The following is a 21,138-nucleotide window of genomic DNA, read 5'->3' as shown; positions in this document are numbered from 1 at the left end:
TTAAGGTAAATATTCTTTGCCGCGAGTCCGTTTATTTTTCTACGCAATTTAAAACTATACTTACAGCTAATATTCAAACAAGCATCCATCTTAAGGCCAGTGACTGCTGCCAGCCTTACAAACCAGTAAATAAATAGTCCCAGTACTAACAAGTACCTAAGTCAGTTGGGCTTAATGTTTAGCACGTTTAATAGAGGACGTACGTTTCACTATGTTAATATGTTATTTGTATGCAATCCGTTAAAAAAGCAATAAAGTTGGATCTTTCCTAAATTAATTACTCATACTTATAATATTTTGGATGCAGGTTTTTATTTTGTAACAATTTTCCTAGCAAAGATAGAAGTCAAAAAGCGCTTTCACACCTGCTAAAACTTACAAAGATTTTATACTATTCAGTTAAGTGCATTGTCATGCGCTTACCCAAATAATATATATATTATATTTAAAATAAAATACCGCTCTTATTCTTATGTCACAAATCAAGCAATTCATTGCAAATCGTTATTTGATTTATGCTGACGGAACCTCTAGCTTTACGCGCGTATAGGTTTTAAGTGGTGCGGTATTTTTATATCGTTCTACGTTTTTTAGTAGTCCTGAATCACGATCTAAAATTATTATAGTGTTGATGGTTAATAAAAGTCTACGGTAAGTTTTTCATTTTGTGTTGCTCATTAGAACTAAAATTTGGATTTTCATTGTAAATTTATGATTACGTCTATACATCAGATCTCGAAAAATAACAGGTACATCGGGCATAACAGAATTCTAAGGGTTGAAATTCTTATAAATATTCACGATGAATGGATTTCTTGAGAAGTTTATGTAAAATATGCCTGAAATGTCAATTTTTTGTAGTTTAAAATTTTGCATTCATGTTCTTTACATTCATGGTCTTATTTTATTATCGCCGTATGCACATAACATTTTTCATAAACAAACCTTGATCTGTGACAAATCGAAAATCCATTAAGTCAGCTTCGATCTGCACGTGCCCGCAAAACGCATCCATCGCTCAAGTTATCATTCACTATTGTTGTATTGCAGTAGTTTTCTTTTATATTGCACATTCTCAAGTTACCTAGAAATTTTGTCTATAAAATCTGTCTTTGTCTACACACAGTTTTCTACTCAGAAAGGCACCCAAATGAGGATGCGTTCCGTTAGCTCCTTCGAGACGTGATCCATATCAAGACGCGGCCAGAAATCTCCAAATAATTTTGAGCTTTGCACTCCGTACATGTCAAATATTTTACGATTCACGTACGTGAATCTGCAACATATATAAATGCAAAGATTAAACAAACCTCTTAAAATTAGTGAAGTATTGCCTTCAACGTAACCTACCTTTTTCTCTTAATAGATACACGCTAACTACATCCATAGTCCTTACTACCGGATATATAGAACGTCGATAGAACATTTTATGATTTAGTGTTATTTTAGAATACTGAAATTGGTGGATCACTTTAGTACTTATGGCAGTGACGTCGAAAGTAGTAGTACTCGCAGTATAGATATCTCAGTAGGAATTAAAAAACATGTCTATATTCATTAAAAGTTATTCAAATAAATAAACAACATTAAAAAACAGTAGGCAGGTAATGTCCAACCTGTCGTAAGAGATTCGGTTCATGAATTTCCAGTACGTCGGCCGTAAATTATGAGGTTCAAATACGGCCGCATAGAAGAGCATCGCTGTCGAAAGTGAGTAAAGTAGTTCAGATGCACCGGGGATTGGACGGCCGTAAGCACCGTATGCACCTAGAGTTCAATGCCAAAGAAGCATTTATACATCTTTTAAATACCCTATTTAGTTTATTGCTTATATTTGGGTTCGGATATCTAATGTAATATCTTAATTATAGGCTTTCCACTATTATTGCTCTACATTACTTGCGAACCTGATGAAAAAGCGCCGGCGCGTATCTCTTTATTTCAGTTTATTCCATTTATGTGCATCTAATAAGATTCGTGCACAGGTATAAAAAATATGTAACTATATGGAGTGTTACTTATGAAAAATTCCATAACTGTAAAAACAAGAGAAAAATTAAATGATTGTCAATAGCTTTGCGATGCTCGTCCGACGTTTTTGTTGCTGCTCTCTACTACTAATAATATTACTCGACTAAACTTATCGATCTAAAGTACCGCCAAAAGCCGGTAGGCAGCTTCAGTCATATAGATGCTGGCTGGGAGCCAGCCGTCTGATGGAATTATTAACGGCAATATCGAAACTCGAAATAGAGAGATATTAGATGTAAAAGAAAAAATCAGCGGCGGAGATGAAGTAGATTTTGGAGCGCGGATTATGTTGCTACAAATATACAGTATTTAGCTTGGACAGAAACACTCGGTGGTTTGTACGACATTTTTGGAAAAGAAAAATCCTTTCCCTAAAAATTAAGATAGTTTAGTTTGCACATACGCAAAACAGCGTTTAGGTTTAAGTCAAAATATATTATTACCTTCAAGGGCTTTCCAAGCCAGGTAAAGAGCCATAGATGGGGATCCACTGAAGAACATCGAAAGCGCTAAAAGTTGAAATCCAACAATTACGTGAGCGCAAATGAAGATGTTGACTTCGCATACTTTCTTGAAATTATTTAAGAAATGGAGTTCAAATTTGACTAGTTTAAGCAAGTCAAAAGTATTATGAAGCATGTGTAAATAATGGAGTATAATAAAATTCAATATTGTTATACAAATAGCAATGCGTATGGTATGAGAAATTATATCATGAGTGTTTCAATTTAAAGCTCTAGATTCTCACCTACCGGCTAAGCATCCCGCAATACCCGCGCGGTTTTGGGGACTATATCCTCGATAACGAAGGAAACAATTCACGCCTCGAAAAATTGCACCGAATGAACCTGAATAGAATCGTTAATTTTTTTTATTGATTCTCAGTCTGACGTGTCTCACAACTTCCGTCGCTGGAATCCTTATGAAAACTTCTACGGAAATTATGAAGTGTACTCTTAACTTTGTAAAATCTATATGTATCTCCCCGGCTCTGCTTTAATTTCTTCTCATTGTAGGGATAGCTTTTTCGTGAGAAAAATCTCTGTTGTGATATTTTTGCACAAATGTTCAGATTCGAACACGCGACTTACGCGGAATAAGCTTATGATTAGCAGCCTCACTAGTGCCTCAGCTACCTCGCAGTTAAAAAGATTGATGAAGGGGACATATTTAGCCTTCTGTAGCTTGCTCTGTTCCTACGATGAAATGACCGGACAGTGTTGTGCTGTCATTCCTTTTGACTGTCTCGTTTCCTACTTCTATTTTTATTATTTCAATTATTTCACTTTAAGTCTCCGATGCGGTAGAACCAGTGATGGCTCTCAAGTAACGTGCTAACCCACTATATTTCAAGATATGTGAAATGGTTTAAGCTCATCAGTTCAATCCGGATCAAAGTACAGTAATATGTAAAAATGTTTCAAATCAGTATTTATAAAAAAACGTGGAAAATTGTAGGTAACCAATATAATGCAATGCAACGACATACTTTAGCTTTCTTCTAAACTAAAACTTCTAAAACTAATGTTAAAGTAAAAAAAAAAGGATGTCTAATGAACCATTTTAGAACCTTATATGTAAAGAGTTTGCCATTTTTTAACGTTTATCGATCCTCGTCAAAGATGTTTTTAAGTTATAGTTACTGCCGACTATATATATCACATACAAACAAGCAGTGAGATAAGTTCAATAGAAACATAACGTCAATTGTTGTTAAACATTAGCACTTAAAACGTTTTACAACCGAGTAATCGGCGTCCCCTTTCATTCATAAGTAACGCACGCTAGATCATTATTCATTATATCAGTCGGTCCCTTCGATGTTGTGACGTCATACGTTCCAATGCATTGCTTTTTTCAAAATGTACATTAAGGACAGCAAAGAATCTCGAAAAAATAAAAACTGGATTGACTTGCGAAAAACTAAATTGACAGACATACTAAGATAAAGTTATATATAGGCTAAACAAAATTATTTAAATTCAGAACCAAACTGTAGTAACATCTGTTATCTAACTATTATCTATTAATAACTATTACCAGTAGAACTGAGCAGTTTCCGAAGTATGTTCCTATATGAAGATTTAAACAAACAAGCCCATACCGTCGTTTTAAAGCGCGCTGTCAAACTTCGAAGTTGGTTACTTAATTGGTCTTAGGTAGACTGGTGGCACTACCGAATGGTTACTTCAACGCAACTGAAGAATTTGCAAGTGCCTTCAATCAAGCGAATTAGGTAAATGTAAAAAAAAAACAAAATTCACACTAATGAAAATGCGAATGGATTAAGATTTTTTTTCAAGAACACTTGGTTAAGCTACTGCTTATCACCTACATGAGTCCGAGAATATAAACTGCAACTATTATTTAAAATGCAGTTAGAAGTGTAACTGAAGAAAGTAAATGCGTGTAAAAAGTTAAGTTTATTTCTTGACAATGTTTGTAATTAGACCTTGTATCTCACAGAAAAGTGTCCCGTCATTGCACACATTAATTTGATGTGCAAAAATATCAAGAGTAGAAATGAAGGTAGAAGTCGTGATATATATTCGGCCTCTAACAACAAATACGGAATTTAAAGTGGCTCTGTATTTTCGAATGTGTGACCCAAAGCAGCAGACGGAAAACGGAGCAAGCAAGCAAAAAGCAGCTATGGATCATATTTGGTTCATTCGTTTAGGAAAATGAACTTACCAAGAAACATGCCAAATTTGTATGCTTCTTTATAGCGGATCGTTTTAGATAGTGACTGAGTAGCAATGAGACAAAGGACTGCACGTAATAACCACCCGGCGAAGAACGACCGTGCAAAACCCTGAAAAAAAAGAAAAGAATCGCAAAGAAACACATGTGAAGCCATTGCCAGCATTGTGACCGTGATACACATACATTTCGTATAAGATAGTGTGCCTTTTCTTCTCATTTTGTTGTGCCTTGTGTAACGCCTAGTGACGTTACGGGCTGGCTTCATTCTATATATGCTCGAAATCACATTCATTTATATCACTAAAGAAGGAAGTTTGCAATGAAGTACATCGCAGGGCATATTAAAATAGTTACACGTTCGAGCAATCCAACGATATAACTTACGAAGCTTCTCGTTGGACGTTAATGTACACTATTTGATGCACAGGTGTACAATTTTTGTAAGACTTGTTACAAGTAGAATATACGTACATGAGTCCTCTGCGCCGTGAGCAACCATCATCACTACGATATTCTTCATGTAGACAAAAGGTATTTAGTAATAAATGACAAAAAACATATTACTAAGAAACGGCCTGACCTTTCTATCTTCGATTATCCTATACTGGAAGTATAAGTTTCATCTTAGTCCCTGCTGGCCACGTTAATAGACGCAACTATCCTGTGCTCTATTTTGATCCAATATAATAACATCGAGCACCGATGTTGAAATTTGGTTATGTAGGATCGAGTCCACTTTACTGAAGTTTTCTCTACTCATTCGCAAGGGCTTTTCCAAAGTGAGATTAATAAGACTTCCCGCCCTGCGTATTTTCATCCTTATAATTAAAATCAGTAATTAGTACTTTGGCTTCTACAAGTATTCAAGTCTCATCGGGTCATCTTGCTAACTCAACGATACACATAGTACGGATGTAGTGTTGGCGTAACCTGGGTAAAATGGCGTTGATATTTTCTTTTGAAAGTCGCTAGTTGCAAAAACTCTTTATGCACACCTTGCAGCTCCCAGCCAGGCTTTGATGAACTGCCATATATCAATTGGATAGACATTAGAGCTACTTATTCACCTATTGATAAGTGCTAACGACGAGTCTATTTTGGGCAGTTACGTGCGCATGTACTTGTCTAAGACGAAATCTTCGCCTATCTAGAAGCCCTGTTTCCTAGTGACTCAGTATACCCTAACGTTTTGGAATGCCATATATTTATTAAGGAGTCTGAAGTATAGCATCATATGTTATATGCACTTACTAGGAAACCTATTTTACAATTACAATCTTTTCACACAAAGATGAATCTTAAATCCGCTAACCAGCAGGCGACTAATCCATCTGACGCAAACTGTTTGTGGCACTAAGGCTAAGTTTCTTATCTTTTTCTAGGTGCCTGGTTCACATGTCTTATTATCAACAAATTTAGGGGATTAGACTGTGCGTGTGAGGTCTGCATACATGGTTGTAATAGGACATACTTCCGACTATTTTTTTTATCATCCAACGATTTGGTAAATTAAAACGAAGGCGTTATTGTACAAAACTACAATATGCCTAATTTGAAACACCCTGATGTGATCATTTCGGAATAATAAAATGGTTGCCTCACATCCTACAAATGGGTTTACGATAGAATAATGTTCAGATGCGAAACTAAATAAACAATGAAGAGACAACGCAATGCAAAAGTACGCACTTGTATTAAAAATACTGTAATATTTAACTATGTGGCTCGATATACAAGAATATGTCGGGTTGATTGCTACATATACAATCTTGTTCGGCTTGTATTTCAGTACCCCTGGATACGTTTAGCTTATATATCATTTGAATCTATTTACTAGTTTGAACAAAACCTCACACAAAAAACGTCAAAGTATTATTACTGCTGGAAGCCATGTCTTGATTAGCTTTACTCATCCGGAATCTGTTATTTATACTTGTGCCGTTATGCTGCGGACACTTGAGATATCCACCTACCCTTAGCAGCATCTACCCTTACCGCGTAAGTCGCAGTAGATCTACTGCGACTTACGCTATCTAATGAACGAATTTAGTAGACCGGAAGTAGATCCCGACTACTTCGATACTTCACCAACGTTGCAGTACCCGTACTCATGCTTTAGGTTCTCGCAAACGTTTGTTAATGATTAATGTTAGTGATTAGTTTGTTCTTTTTACTTATATATATACAATATGATCAACATTAAAACTTATTTCTCAAAAATCGCCTGCTAATAAGTACAACCAACTAATAATACTTTTATAAATAATAAAGTTTCGCTGCGAATAATAGCAATAACGAAAATTGTTTAGAAGTGAGCGGTATGTATGTTAGTAAAAAAAAAGCTTATTTAGTCTATGTGATATTGATTAGGTATATCGTATAATTGTTTGATCGAAGGGCCAGCCTAATAGGAAAGCTCCCTGAAGGGTACGAATCATATTCATTCCAATAAGAAATGAAATATAAGGATAATTTAGACAACAATGGACCTCGATTTAATCCACATCCATGAATATGACATTCGCAATTTCGAGAAGCTTCTAAGCCGTTTTAGTTCACATAAATGCTCACTTCATGGCCGTGCTGTTGAATTTATGGGTATGGAAATGTGAGTAGACCTCATTAGCGTTGTTCACCATTCTTGACAACTTTCCCATTTGTCGATAAGCCCTAGCCCTGAATATATGTTTGGAGTATTGTATTGGCTTCGATTTTTGTCACGAAATGCTTTATCTTATGTAGCGCGCTGAAATAACTTTTGCATCTAACGAGCCAGTGGCTGATTGCCTCCGCGTCTTTAGTCTTTAGTTTAGAGAAACTGAACTTACAAAGGCAACGCTCTCAATTCATCGTTCACTTGGACAAAAAGTTAACTGTGTGAAACTGCAGCGTTCTTTATTTAAAAGAAATTCTTCAAGGTGCAAATTTGGTACCTGTCTGGCTACACGGCATCAGCGTAATAATGTGAGGCGCCAGAAAGCACAGCTGAAACGCTTTCAGAACATGCACCCGTCTTTAACTTAAGCGGAAGCCGATTTTCTAATTCTTACAATGGAGAAGCTGCGCCGTAAATAAGACTAAATTATTTGATATTAACTGCTGGTTAGTGCAGGTAAAAGCTTCCGTTTTTTAAAAATTAGCATCTCAGCAAGTTTTTGGTTTTAGTGTTCGTTGTTTTGTACATGAATCTAAACTGCTAATGTACACGATGGTAAATAAAAATTATTAAAAAGGAATTACTGAGTTGAGTGCAAAGTAAAAAAAAGCTTGGGTCGGTCATCCATATGATTTTGCACCTTTGTTATAATCTGAAGACATATCTGCCTTACACTGCTGTAATTTCAAAAATTATATAGAAGAGGATATATCACGGACACTTTTGTTGCAAACTGACCACATTTTTTAAGCAATAAGAAATAATAATAAGCAGTCACGAGGTGACATTATTACCAGTTTTGTCGATTAATTATTCTCATCTTGCTACCCTGAATGGTTATAAATTACGCATTAAAATTAGTTGGTACAATTATTATCCGAATTGAGGCCTCATGTTATGTGAACCAAAAATTGGTTTTAAATATATTGTGATATGCTAGTAAGTATATCCAATCAATATACTAAGACTGCATTTATTTCCATTTATAATTCAAATTCCTATTAAACCTCTGAGCCTTTAAGTCTTATAAATTTTTTAGAAAAAATAGAATTTGTGTTCAAGGATGAACACCAAAAACTGCTGGCGTTTTTTATGTAATGTACTTTTCGAAGAGCTGGATGCGTCTTCACAACCGTTCCTTTAGCACGTTCAAGTTACGGAAATAGATTTTTTTTCTTATTTTAGACTTATATAATAGAGGTCGTGAGTAGGTACCCTGTAATAATTAAGTTGTTTTAAAAAAGGCATTCCTTTAAATATATAAATAGGAAGTGAAAAAACAATAATGACGATGCGGTCAGAATCGTTACCGTGCTCGGAGAAGCTTTTTCTGCTTGCCCCTTAAACCCTCTACGTGATGTTTTGAAGCGACACAATGCATTATGAATCAAATAGAAAACATACAATATCAAAATTATCAAAAAATAGCTGCATAATAAATGTAATACCTCTATACAAAAAATAAATTTTACATAACAATACAAAGAAGTACTATGCTATAATACACAAAAATAGCTACTATGAGGTTGTCCGGAAAGTAATTGTAGTTTTAATTTATTGCTCTGATTTTTCGTTTACTTACTTTGTTTCGTTTAAATTCAAAGGTCTTATTTTCGCTCTGCAAGAGTGTGTCACTTGTTTTCGTTACAAAATTTTACCTTACGTTCGGGCTTTGAATAATTCCTGGTGTCGCTAAAAATCACGTGTTGTACATTCATTTCCTGTTTTACCCAACATAAAATTTATGAATCGGATGAAACAGAAATAATGATTTCTGTAAAGCAAAAAAGCTTTATATATATGTATATATATGCTACTTCTTATATATATAAGAAAGAAATGAAGCAATAAACCAAAACTGCCATTACATTAGAAATAACTTCTATTGGGCATTCCACCATACGAATAGCTTCCACTATAAAACAAAGTGTGGCTAGGCCCGCTAAATTACAAGAAGTCCCTAAAATTCGCAGGCAAATATGTCACCCACTAGGCTAATATCATGACACGTTTCGAATATTTTAAGTAGATGTGACGAAAAATGATGATTACAAGGGTAACACTTTTCCTTATTTGGCAATTCTCCGTCGTTATAGTATTATATTTGTCATTTAAATTTGTTACGAACCCTTTCGAAACTTATATGTAGTTACCAATAAGTCAATGTAGAAATCTTTTATTTCCGGAAAACTACTTGATCTGGACTACATTGCTTCAATCTCAGAAAAGTGAGTGCAATATTTTAGTATATTTGTTTATTTGCTCGCAGGCTTTGATAGGTAACAACTGACTAAAGCTTTTAAACGTTCCGAGCGCACATATTAATTTTTTGTACATGAATCAATAAAGAGGTTTTTGAGAAGGGGTGCATAAGAGTGAATTCGGTTCGGAGCATCGACAGCCTCAAAACCATTGCATAAACTTCCAATGGGCTGTTTGAAATGTTATGGATTTTTTTGCCGGCCTAAACACAAATCATGTTTATTCCTTATACACGCTATCCTTTCAACTTGATATCGAATTTTCAGTTACATCTAACGAATCGGTGGAAATGCCCTTCAAGTAATAACTTCTAACGGCTAGAGTACGAGTTTAGTCAGTTTACCTGTACGACATAACCGTAACAAGATGACCTGACGTCATTGTGTAAAGATTTTTGATGATCACCGCTTCCCTGCTGAAGTTGGTTTCCAGAAATTGACACCTCATGTGCAGGTACACCTTGTCCTTTCGTAAACTCGTCATCGCCAACGACAAATCTTAATAATGAAAATAATGTGGTATTTAAATCGGGTACTTTGAGAAAAGAAGGTAGAAATGATTAATGCATCATTATCTACCGCCGCTTAGGCGCTATAGTGCATGAAAACTATTTATCTATAATTTTTAGTTCGTTTCTTACAATTAGAAACCTATAAATAGAAACCTGTTTATTAAAATTATCCGAATATATGAATGGCAAGCGGTACAACAAAAATTCTAGTTCTACTTACAACAATAATGCTAAATGCAGTCAAAATTTTAAGCTGTCGTTCCCTAACGAAAACTTGTCTAGTAACCGCGTCGTGTTCACGAATGGGACGTATTTTAGGTGTAGATGTTTTATAGTAAGGTATTGAAAGACAAAACTTGATTACTCACTGAAACATTCGCTTAACAGGGTCATTCGGATGTGTGTGGCCTTTTTGGCAGAGCCATAGGTAAACGCCTGCACTTACTGCGAACATAAATTTCTCGAAATGTGGAATTGGAGTTATCCAGCCTATGAAAAGCATCAAAGAATAATATGACATGACTTATTTTCAACCCGGTAATCAATACCCTCTGACAAGAGAATCGTTGAGTTAGGTGAAAACATGTGCTAGATGGATCATTGAGGTCAAACCCATTTTACTCAACATATCTAGATTTGGGGAAACTCTGAGTTAAGTTTTATAACTTAATAAAACGATAATAAGAACAATAGTAAGAAAAGAGCTTTTTAACATACATACATTTAACGTACATAGCACTTGATTATTTCCAAATAAAGAATTAGAAAAGCAAAGATATAAATGGAGGTCAAGCCTGATTTTCTATATATACCACGGAATTTAATCATATTGTAGATAACTTCCGATGCCATATTACAGGTGTACACAGCCAATTGTTTGCGCCGCGCTGGACGTTCCACTAGAATTGCAAGTAGGGACGCGACGAAACCTGGAGTGCATGCCGTTGACATTAAACTAAAGTTGCCAGTCAACTGTCGTATTGTGCAGAAACATGCCTGAAATAACGTGCCATGCCAACTACAATAAAGTAAGCAAAATATCTTTCGTAGTGGAATAATTTTCATTATCTTGTTACAAATAGACCATACTTAAAAGTAAGAATTGGATATAGTTACATAATAAAACGAGAGTTAGCATTTCCAGAATTAACAAGCTTTTAACTCGTGGGATCTTTAGTTCCCTTTTCAGAGCGCATGCGCAAGGAATAGCAGCCTTTATAATCTCTGCGGGATTGTCGCTGTGCGTACGTATTATAGTTAGCTTGTACGCGCACTTTATGAGACCTCAAACGCTGTTAGGATGGCCCGAAATTGAATGGTAAATTTTTGCAATTTTTCCTAGTCATTACGTAACCAATTGTCAATGAAAAAGAATTTCATATTATTTTTCTTCCTGATCTGAAAACAAAACAACTAAGACTCTAGCTGTAAAAAAAAAACAATCTTTTGAAGTAGGTCTTAAATTTAACTCAAATTAAAAGACTGAGTCGCAGTTAAAAAAGAGAGCTTGCGATTGAAGAAGCGGCGGGTGTTAGCAGTTACTGCTTCATTTTATGTATTTATAATATCATTAACGGGTTGGGCTGTCCTTCACTTGATCTGCATATGCGAGGTACCCATAATTTTTAAGACTGGCTGGAGGATCTCGAATACACGCCTTCAACTCATAGCTTGCAAACCTTTTTGCTTTTCGAATGTCAAAAGGAAGATCAAGATTATAAAATCGTATGAAAGAAATAGCCAAAAAACAGGTGTTTCGTAGTCCAAAGAAACTGACGTCTGCTAAACTTATTCATATAAGCTTATCATTAGCCTCACTCTGAAGTTAAAGCTTGCTTGTAATATTGCAAGAAAATTAAACGGAATATATACATATATCTGTAGCACTTTACAGATACTAATACAATAATCCTCTAATACTTATAACCATAACTTATGCTAGAAGCAGCGTGCATGTATCGAACCCTATGTCGTACATAAAACAATTGAAATTAATAAAAATAATTTATAAAAATCATTACTATTATTATTATTATATGGAGAACGAACCATGTTGGCAACGAACATTACATCTAGTCAAGCTAGCTCAATAGTTTTAGATACTTAAATAATGTGTTTATCCACTTGCATTTATATTTTCTATTTTCCTTTTACAAATATGAATAGGATGACCGTTTACAAATCTTGTCATTTTTTCAGTATAGGCTGTAATAATGCTAAGGTGTAGTTATAATAACGCCAACATCCGCAAACAAATCTGCAAGTCTAAATCTACGTCCATTCATTAACTTTGAGCAGCAAGCATTAATCTACTTTTAGTTTAAGTAGGTAACGCGACTCGTTCTCAAAAGATTCGCACGTAAAATGTGAGCCAACCGGTGCATCAATAACGAAATTTATTTAATAGCGTATTGTAATCATCTGTTTATTGAGTACTTCAAACAAAACATTAAGAGGATGTAGTTTTATTTCGTCTCTAATTAAAACTTCGATTTTTTGACGTCGTTCTGCACTACACCGTCAATTTCTACGGCTACGTAGTCTTTTGAACTTACACCAAATGTTGAAAGTTTTAAGTCTAATACTACCTTTAAGGATTGTTTTAGACGGCCGCCTCCAGCCGACATGAAAGGTAGTCCCTCACATTCAGTTTCGAACCCTGCTCAACCTAGCCGTTATCCTGTGCAAAACCGTGACAATTCTACCACCACATGTTCGTACAATTATGCATGTGCAGATATATAATGTTTAAATATGGCTCCTAAGTTGAGTGGAGTCAACTTGTTTCTATAATATTAAATATCGTTCGGTGCCACAATGCACGTTGATTTATCTAGCATCGAACTCACAGAAGATGAAGGTAAAACAGAATACACTACAATGCGAATTTTTTCACCTATTCTTCGCTGTTTAGACCAATACAAACAGAACTATTAGGTGCAAGGAGTTTTACTCGTCTGTAGTGAATCCTAAGTGATTAAAATTATAGTTGTATTATTAATCGCATTAAGCCCCCGAGCTAGTAAAGCCTTTGCTGCTTTTTTCATGTTTGAAAGGAAAATGGCCAAAAAATGATGGCGGTTTCGGCTCTGTGTTCAAACATATATTATCGAAAACGGAACGGCAAGCAGCTCCACATTATGGCTATGGTACATCCTAACGACAAACCAATTGACAATTAGAAACTTCAGTTCGTTCTTTTTGTTCAAACCGTACCGACCTCAAAAGCTTTGTCGTGTCTTATGGCACTAGTGCAATTGCACAGGTTAGCGCATTTGCGAAGCGCCTGTAATGTGATCCAGATTATTATGGTCTACACGTTCTCCAGTCCTAAGATTTCCTAAGAGATCCTGAGCTATACAACTACCGTATATCTGATCCCCATCACCCACAAGCACTAAATATTTCAAGATATCTTTTGAATAATTGATGTATTATTTTCCATTTTGCTCCGCTAAGCGAATCTTACAGTTTCTACATGTGAATTTTTAAAATCATTACCTTCCTAAGTCTGTAGACTAACAGACTTAAAAAAGTCTGTCATGCTTGTTGCTACTTGTTGTTTGTTGTATGAATGCTGGTCGAATATGTATTTCCCATGCGAGGGCTCTATTTTAGAGGAAAATTTTCCTTTTGATTTACCACAGTAACCATTTATATATAGTCCTTATTATTTTTTTTTATCAAGGAATATCCTTAAACAGATTTCTTTGCTACTGCCTATTTAACATTGCTCTGTACTTTTTTATGTTGTTAAATTATGCTTAACGGTAAAAAAGAAACTATGTTACGACCGTGTAGTTCATATTTGTTTATGAAATAGCCAATACTACAACTAAAGCCCATAATGCAAAACTATTTTTATTCCTCATATGAATTGCAAAACGGGTTAAGACTAGTTAGACCAATAAGGTAGATATAAGCAGGCAGTTTTAAGGGTTTCCAGTTTAAGCCAGAAACCTGTCCTATTTTATCAAATGTTCTCTTTTTTCCGAACATAATAGTCTTGCAAGCCTTACACATTTCCTAGCAATACTTTTAACTCTTTAATCCGTCCAAAAAGATAACCACCACCTGAAGAGATATGCGTTTACGGATGCGGTGATCCTTTCATTCGACGAAAATCGCTATCGCACGAGCAAGTCTTTAAATTCAAAGAACAGAAGAAAGTACTGAACGCCAGCCCTAATAAATACAATTTGTGGTCGACAATTTTTTAAATGCGGCCATTTTCCCGCCATTTTCTGTCTTCGGCTTGTCAAGTTATGATGCGTAATATGTTTTTGTCATTGTTTTATTTTTTTAAAATAATCGATTAGCACTGCTTAATGGCTATTGCATAAGATGCTCATGCTAATTTTCCCGGCCTATAGACTTTTTTCTATTTCCGATTCCCCTTTTGCAATTGCTTGTTTCGACTGTGTGTTAATTTCATAAGAATAGTGTTGTATTCACGTTTTACCTACAGTCATAATTCGATGCTAAAGTTCCAACTCATTTCTTTTAAATTACTTCAGCAGGGTTTTGAAAAATGTTAGTTTAAATGCGGTTTTGCTCCTGAATGAGCAAATGCGGCATCCAACACACAGCACGCTTTTTAATGCCTAAATCTTCAGTTAATATGTGGCAAACACGTCCTCACAACGTGACCATTGATATTTCTCTAATCTTAACTCGACCGTCGTTTAGCACCATTTGGTAAATTGTTCCGATGTTATTGGTAGGGGTTGCAGTCCAACACGTCCATCGTCAACCAAGATCGTACGTTTAGATTTAGCTGATTAAAATTTCACGGTGACATACAACGCAATGTCTCGTAAACAGTATCCACCTATTTTAACTGGTGTTGACATAGTGCCTCTCAATGCAAAAATTTGATGACGACTCGATAGTCTTTTTCTTTTTTATTTATTCCAAAGGATTAACGTCAATTGATTCAAATATTACTAGTTAACAACTATGCGCCCAACATGCTTGAAATGTTCATTTATGTGATTCAACTTATGCACAGTTATATCACCACAATATTTTAGACTAATAATGCCATATTCATGTAAAGGTTGAAAACTTTTTAGACTACATTTATAGCCGCACTTATGAATAATACTGTGTATAATATATGCACGAAATGTCAGTTTCTATATGACTTGAAAAATAGTTAGACGAACGCCAGCCTTTAGCACATTTTTTCTACGAGAAAAGGTTTCTCTTCAGTGGCACGATCTGTATATATTATAGGATAATTGTTTATATTATGGATCAGTTTGTCTGATTGTAGGTGAGCGTCGTGCAGTTACCAGAATCATTTTAGCCATATAACTGTACCGTAAGAAATTTTCCTTTATTTTGCACAATAAGGATTTTTTAACGCCAATAGATACAAAAGACATAAACGTGCAATTCCGTTTTTGTTGTTGCAACAAATGCGGAGCTATCGGGTACCCAGCTACCATAACTCAGGGTTCGTATGCTAAATTGTTTTTGATAATATAAAGCTCATTGAGCTCAAAGCTGAAATGGGTGAAATTTGGAATAGTTTCCATCGTAGGCAGTCTTTTACAATTAAATCAGCAGGTCTAAACATGGCCGTACCAAAAAAACTGAAAGTGAACTACGTACAAAATCACCAAAAATCCTCGCGGAAAATGCGTTAAACGCCTATTAGTCGATTTACATAGCTAAACAAATTAACATCTCTGAAATCCTGGCAGTTGTTAAGAAGCAAAAACTTTTACATATATACCTTTTTATATATATATACACATTTTGTAAGAATATCCTAGGGGTATAAAATGATTGATTCCCACATTGCATCTAAGATATAATTCCACGAACTTGCAGCACACAACTCTTGTCTTAGCAAAACTGCAAAGATAAAGATATACACTTTTAAGAAGATCAAACTGAGAGAATTGGAGTTTAATAAACTTTGACTACCATTTTTGCAAACTATACCTTTCAGTGGCTACATTTGCTTTAATTATTTCAAGATTCTCTTTTTTGTGATTAAGATTTTCTTTCAAGGCAACAAAGGTCCGAAAGGGAAAAACAAAACTACCTCCGTGGAAGTACATATAAATTTTCCAAAGATTTGAAACATCAATGAGTGGACATATTCGATGTATACTTTGTAAAATAATGTTAAAGGTCATCGATGTTTTTAATATACTGCGTAATTATAAAATTTCTTCGTATTCATACCGAGCAGTGAGGTTTACAGAAGTCAATGTTTTCCAAACACTACCGCTGTCAATATTTTGATACAAACTTATTTTCTCTATTGAAAAACATCTGGAAGCTGCTGTGAAAAATATATATTTTAGTATTTTTCTTTACAATTATCTATAAGTGTAGCCAGCGTAAAACTTTCACTATCTTTTCGTTCGATAGCTCTGTACAAAAAATACAAGTTTTTTTTCTTATTTCAAGGTACTTTCGGGTGAAAAATATTCCTCATTAATATTTTTTCCTAGTATTCTTTTACATGCCAAATTACATCTGATAAATTTGCAGTCAATGTAAATATATACTGCGAAATAATTTATTTAATCATAATTTATAAAATTTTAAGCATTCAAAAGAATATCAAAAAATAATAAGGTTTTCAAACTGCTTTAAATTATCCCACGGAAATGTTTATACCATATTATTTTGTAAGAGAAAAAGGACAAAAATCAGCGGAGTGAATTAAAAAAATATGTTTCTACCATATAATTTTAAAATTATAAGAACAAGTCAACATATTGATTCAGCACGAAAACAGCAATATTAAAAAACCTATTAAAAATAAATTGCGAGCTCACTTCGGTCAAATATTGACTAAAAAAGCAAATATCTCCGAATTAATTGAACAAATATACCAACTTCAAAACAAAATACAAATGTATATTTGTTTAAAATAAAAAAATCCATTGAACGGCATGTATTCCAAACCTCTTTCCAGCCGCAGAATTTTACAAGCTACTATGCTTAATATACGCAATTGCTTTCGTAGTTAGTTGTGTGATACTAGTATGGTTGGGTCGACGTAATCATTGTCGTAACTCAAATGGTTTAGTCAATTGACACCCACACCATTATTACTACATTCATATATAGTATAACCATGCATAGTAGTTTTATTATACCCCGTACCAGAAAAGATCCAGCGTTAATTGAGAGAAATGTAGATGACGTGAGGATACTTTGAAGGGTCCGTACTAAGTTCTGCTTATCAAATTGTCTTCCATAGATCAATGACGCGACGTACAGCGGGGTATATATTTTCAGCGATTCCTAAGTCATCGAAAATCAAGATTATGCACAATCGTTAAAAATACATTTGTGATAAAGTAAAACGCAACGAAGTTTAATTTACACTGAGTTTTTAGAAGATTAATATGTACGAAATTTACATCATAAGCTTATTTGTAGGCGTATTCCACGGTATTGTACGACTTCAAATAGCTTTTTTCACCTCCGGTACCAACTAAATTCAAAGCTTTCTTTGTCCCTGGTTTTGGCTCCTACTTGTTTTAATTTTACTTATACTTATTAGTTGTAAATATTACTTATACTTATTACTTATAAATATTACTTATTATATAGTTGTATAATAATAATAATAGAAGAATATCTAACGCGACGCTTTTGGATCATTAGCTGTTTGTAAACATCTTTAAGGGGCCAGTATCATAGGTGAAGGCTAAAGCGTTACACGACCATGACGAAGTTAGAAAATATCGATATAAAAAAAGTCGCCAGAAATATTTAACCACACAAATAATGGAAGTATGCACTTATTAGATTTTTCTTATAAAATCCCGTTTGCAGGGTTGCTCAGGTTATTTCTTGATGAAGTGGAATAAGCACCTCTGTTTGCCATTATAATGGTCCCTATCGAAATTCAGTTGCTAAAAAGTAAGTGTCAAGGTCATGAATATAGATGATATCATATAATTTAATGAATTTTAATTTACTTAAATCGCTAGTCAAGTTTCACCTAGTATTGATTTCATTTTTTTTCATGTGTTCATAAACATTTTCATTTAGTTTATAAACATGATACACGTTTGCCTGTCATCATTATTACTATCGTGTTTATACACTACCATCCCTGAAAAGTATATATTCAAGAAAGGGTGATTTGTTCCAACATTAACAATGGTTGGGAGCTAGTTACTAAAATAACAATACTTTTTTATAACACGTAAGTTTTACAACTACGTCATTTCATTAGATCGCATAATTTATATCATGATAAAACAGTACTGATTAATTATCCTGGTACCTCATAGCAGTGAAGAAAAAGCTTCAGACTGCTCTCAGCGCAGTTTACATTCCACGGATGAGCAACCTCGTAACAGTTATACGGTACACTGTAAAGGAATTACCATAGTCATCAGACCGTTAGTACTACGACTTCAAAAATCAAGCATTCGATTATCTACATGTTGGGTAGGAGATGGTTCTCGTTCATTTTAATGTATGATGGATGTTGAAAAGCAGGCATGCTTTATACTCATTGTTATTTACTTGCCACATACAACGCTTTTTCTAGAGTACCATAACGCTATAGAGCTAAAATTGAGACACTCTGGTCTTTGTGCGCCTTTTTGCAAACACCGCGTTGCAACTTAAGCTAGTAATACGAATCTCGGGCAAACACGTTTAGTCACCTTGTGCACTTTATAACACAGTGGTTTTATGTGCATATTTAGGCTTCACTTATAATGTCAGATGAAGCGACTTCACCCATGGAAAGCAGTACTTCCCACAATCATGTACGCATTACTCAAGGTTCAAGCGTTATTAGAAGCACGTAGTAAACACTGCACCAACTCTGACTAGGATAAAAACGTACATGTATACTACAAGTTGGCTAAGCTTCTGTCGAAGCACTTTTTATCGCAATACTTAATAAACACTTTTATGAAGCTTTCCGAATTTTAAATTCGAACAAATCTTAGCACACATATCATACATAGAAAATAAAGATGAACTGAAAATAATATGTCAATTTTATATAATATATATAGCACATAATAACAACAACTTTGAGTGGAGTATTTGTGGAAACGGAAGTTTTAAAGTTTTTTGAGACCAGGTTTCCTGAAAACAAAGTTGAGTTTTCACGCAAGCTTTATACTTTTTTTTCGCAAGCCGCACCCACCGCTTACAATCCACTACAAACACAGCTTAAAGATATAAGTCAGTTGATTATTGTCATAAAAAGACCAAGTACTTTCATCGATAATCAGTTACTTTAAAGATATTCATTATGTTCATGTCTTTATAACTCCGGGGTTATATAATCTCAGAGTGTTGAAAATAGCACAGAATGGTTCTAAGGGGGCTTAATTAAAGTTTGAATAGGCAAGGTCACAAGGAAGGTTTGTTATTAATTAAAGGAACTCTGTTACTTGTTGTTATTTTTTTGGTCCTCTTAATTTGCTAGTAGTTCGTTAAGAACATTCATTTATAAAATTTGCATATCATTGTCGATACTTTATTGGGGTATTTCTGTTAAGTGCAAAAAATACGAACGGCGATTGTCGAAATTAAGTTATCAATGTAAATAAATAAAAAAAACACGAAGATGGGTAAATAATGTTGATCCTTGATGATGTTTTATCCAGCTTTCGTTAAATTTGACGGCCCAACTCTGCATAAAGTAAGACTGAATGGAGAACACCGTGTCATTCGTGATTCATTCATCTTCCGACTGTTAAACGTGTTACATGAAACAAACCTGTAAGGTCCGAGTGGGTTCCAATATGTTTTACTCTGAATAGGCGCCATGTCGATGCTTGTTATCCAAAGGCTACTGATGAACAACGTACAGTTTTTAATGTATCCTAACAAAGATAAAAAAATCCAAGAACAAAAACTAAATTGTGCACACTTTTGTATATCACATACAGATAGTGTTTCGAAGATTAGCGTAGAGGTACTAGATGCCAGAACAAAAGTTACAGGATGCAACCGTACAAATTTTCTGAGTTGGTAATTTTATGGGCACGTAGTTCTCTAAAAGAAGTCCAATCGGTATAAGTTTTCAATTGCTGTGAGATAAAGCCAAGCGCCACTTGGCTTACACGTTTTTACGCCTTCCACTAAAATAGGAGCTGTAATTCAAAGTTTTATCGCGTGTGTCTCCAGTTAAAGACACTTGCTCGGTGAATACACATCTACCGGATCTACGGCCAGCAGTCTTCAGTGCTGAAACGTCACCTTTTTTTTTATTTACACGTCAACGGAAATTCAGCTGAATGCTGTTTTTGTGACTTATAGGGCAGGTAGTTCTACACGTGTTCCTTTTCGGTTTAGCGTAAGCACCAAAGAGCTAGGGACCCGAATATCTGGCCAAACTGAAAGAAGAGTTAGAGCTAACGCTTTAAGCAGGTGAGGGGCCTCGGCAGAACTTTGGGGTCGAATGAAGCTGACGAAGAAATGATAACGCACCAAAACCAAGCCCTTACCGAAGCATTAGCCCGCATATTCTGTCGGTGCTCTAGGACACCAACTGTCGCTGTGAGAAAGGGAAACTTGCAACAGAAAAAGAAAGGGCAAGGAGCGAGCATCTATTATTACTATCTATTATTATTATTAGAAATTATTACCATGATCTTAATAAGACAATGTGTAACACCTATATAGTAAGCCATAATATAAATAGCTGACATGAAGAGTTTCAGCTTTATCTTAATTGCACATGGACCAAAAGGATTTATTTTTTTTAGACCGAATTTAGCTTTCTTACCAATGTACCAGAAAAGTGATCCATAAGGTTAAGGAAAATTTACACATGTAGATCCCTTAACATTATTTAGAGCTGCTTTCAAGGTTAAATGAGCATGACAAACTTCGAACACGGACATTTTCCTATGAGGCGATGTAGCGGTAGTGTTTTCGTATATTACAGTGGCAATCCGTTTTATGTACTGCAGATTGTGATAGGAAGACCGTTGGCTGGTTTTACTTAGGTGATTTT

The 21,138-nt window shown here is 34.8% G+C and overlaps 1 protein-coding gene across 4 annotated transcripts; it reads right to left on the bottom strand.

Moving 5' to 3' along the window:
- Positions 1 to 287: 287 nt before the first annotated feature.
- LOC111246498 (transmembrane protein 135-like) lies at positions 288 to 20,669 on the bottom strand. Of its 4 annotated transcripts, none has more exons than XM_086985674.1 (12): positions 20,610 to 20,621; positions 19,897 to 20,002; positions 18,436 to 18,523; positions 17,301 to 17,441; positions 10,979 to 11,162; positions 10,535 to 10,655; positions 9,999 to 10,152; positions 4,726 to 4,846; positions 2,784 to 2,879; positions 2,475 to 2,540; positions 1,617 to 1,767; positions 288 to 1,276 (listed from the first exon to the last, which is right to left on the bottom strand). In XM_086985674.1, exons 2-12 carry the CDS (start codon positions 19,944 to 19,946, stop codon positions 1,135 to 1,137), a joined length of 1,314 nt encoding a protein of 437 aa, XP_086841800.1. In that variant the 5' UTR covers positions 19,947 to 20,002; positions 20,610 to 20,621; the 3' UTR covers positions 288 to 1,134. The 4 variants fall into 4 exon arrangements, with proteins under 4 accessions (XP_086841800.1, XP_022651925.1, XP_086841799.1 ...); XM_022796190.2 differs by lacking the exon at positions 20,610 to 20,621 and adding an exon at positions 20,379 to 20,603; XM_086985673.1 differs by lacking the exon at positions 20,610 to 20,621 and adding an exon at positions 20,539 to 20,592.
- Positions 20,670 to 21,138: the final 469 nt, after the last annotated feature.

This window comes from Varroa destructor, unplaced genomic scaffold, assembly GCF_002443255.2.
Source record: "Varroa destructor unplaced genomic scaffold, Vdes_3.0 BEIS01000003.1, whole genome shotgun sequence".
Classification (NCBI taxonomy): domain Eukaryota; kingdom Metazoa; phylum Arthropoda; class Arachnida; order Mesostigmata; family Varroidae; genus Varroa; species Varroa destructor.
The sequence above is the reverse complement of the archived record's forward strand: the minus strand, read 5'-3'. Positions and strand labels throughout refer to the sequence as shown.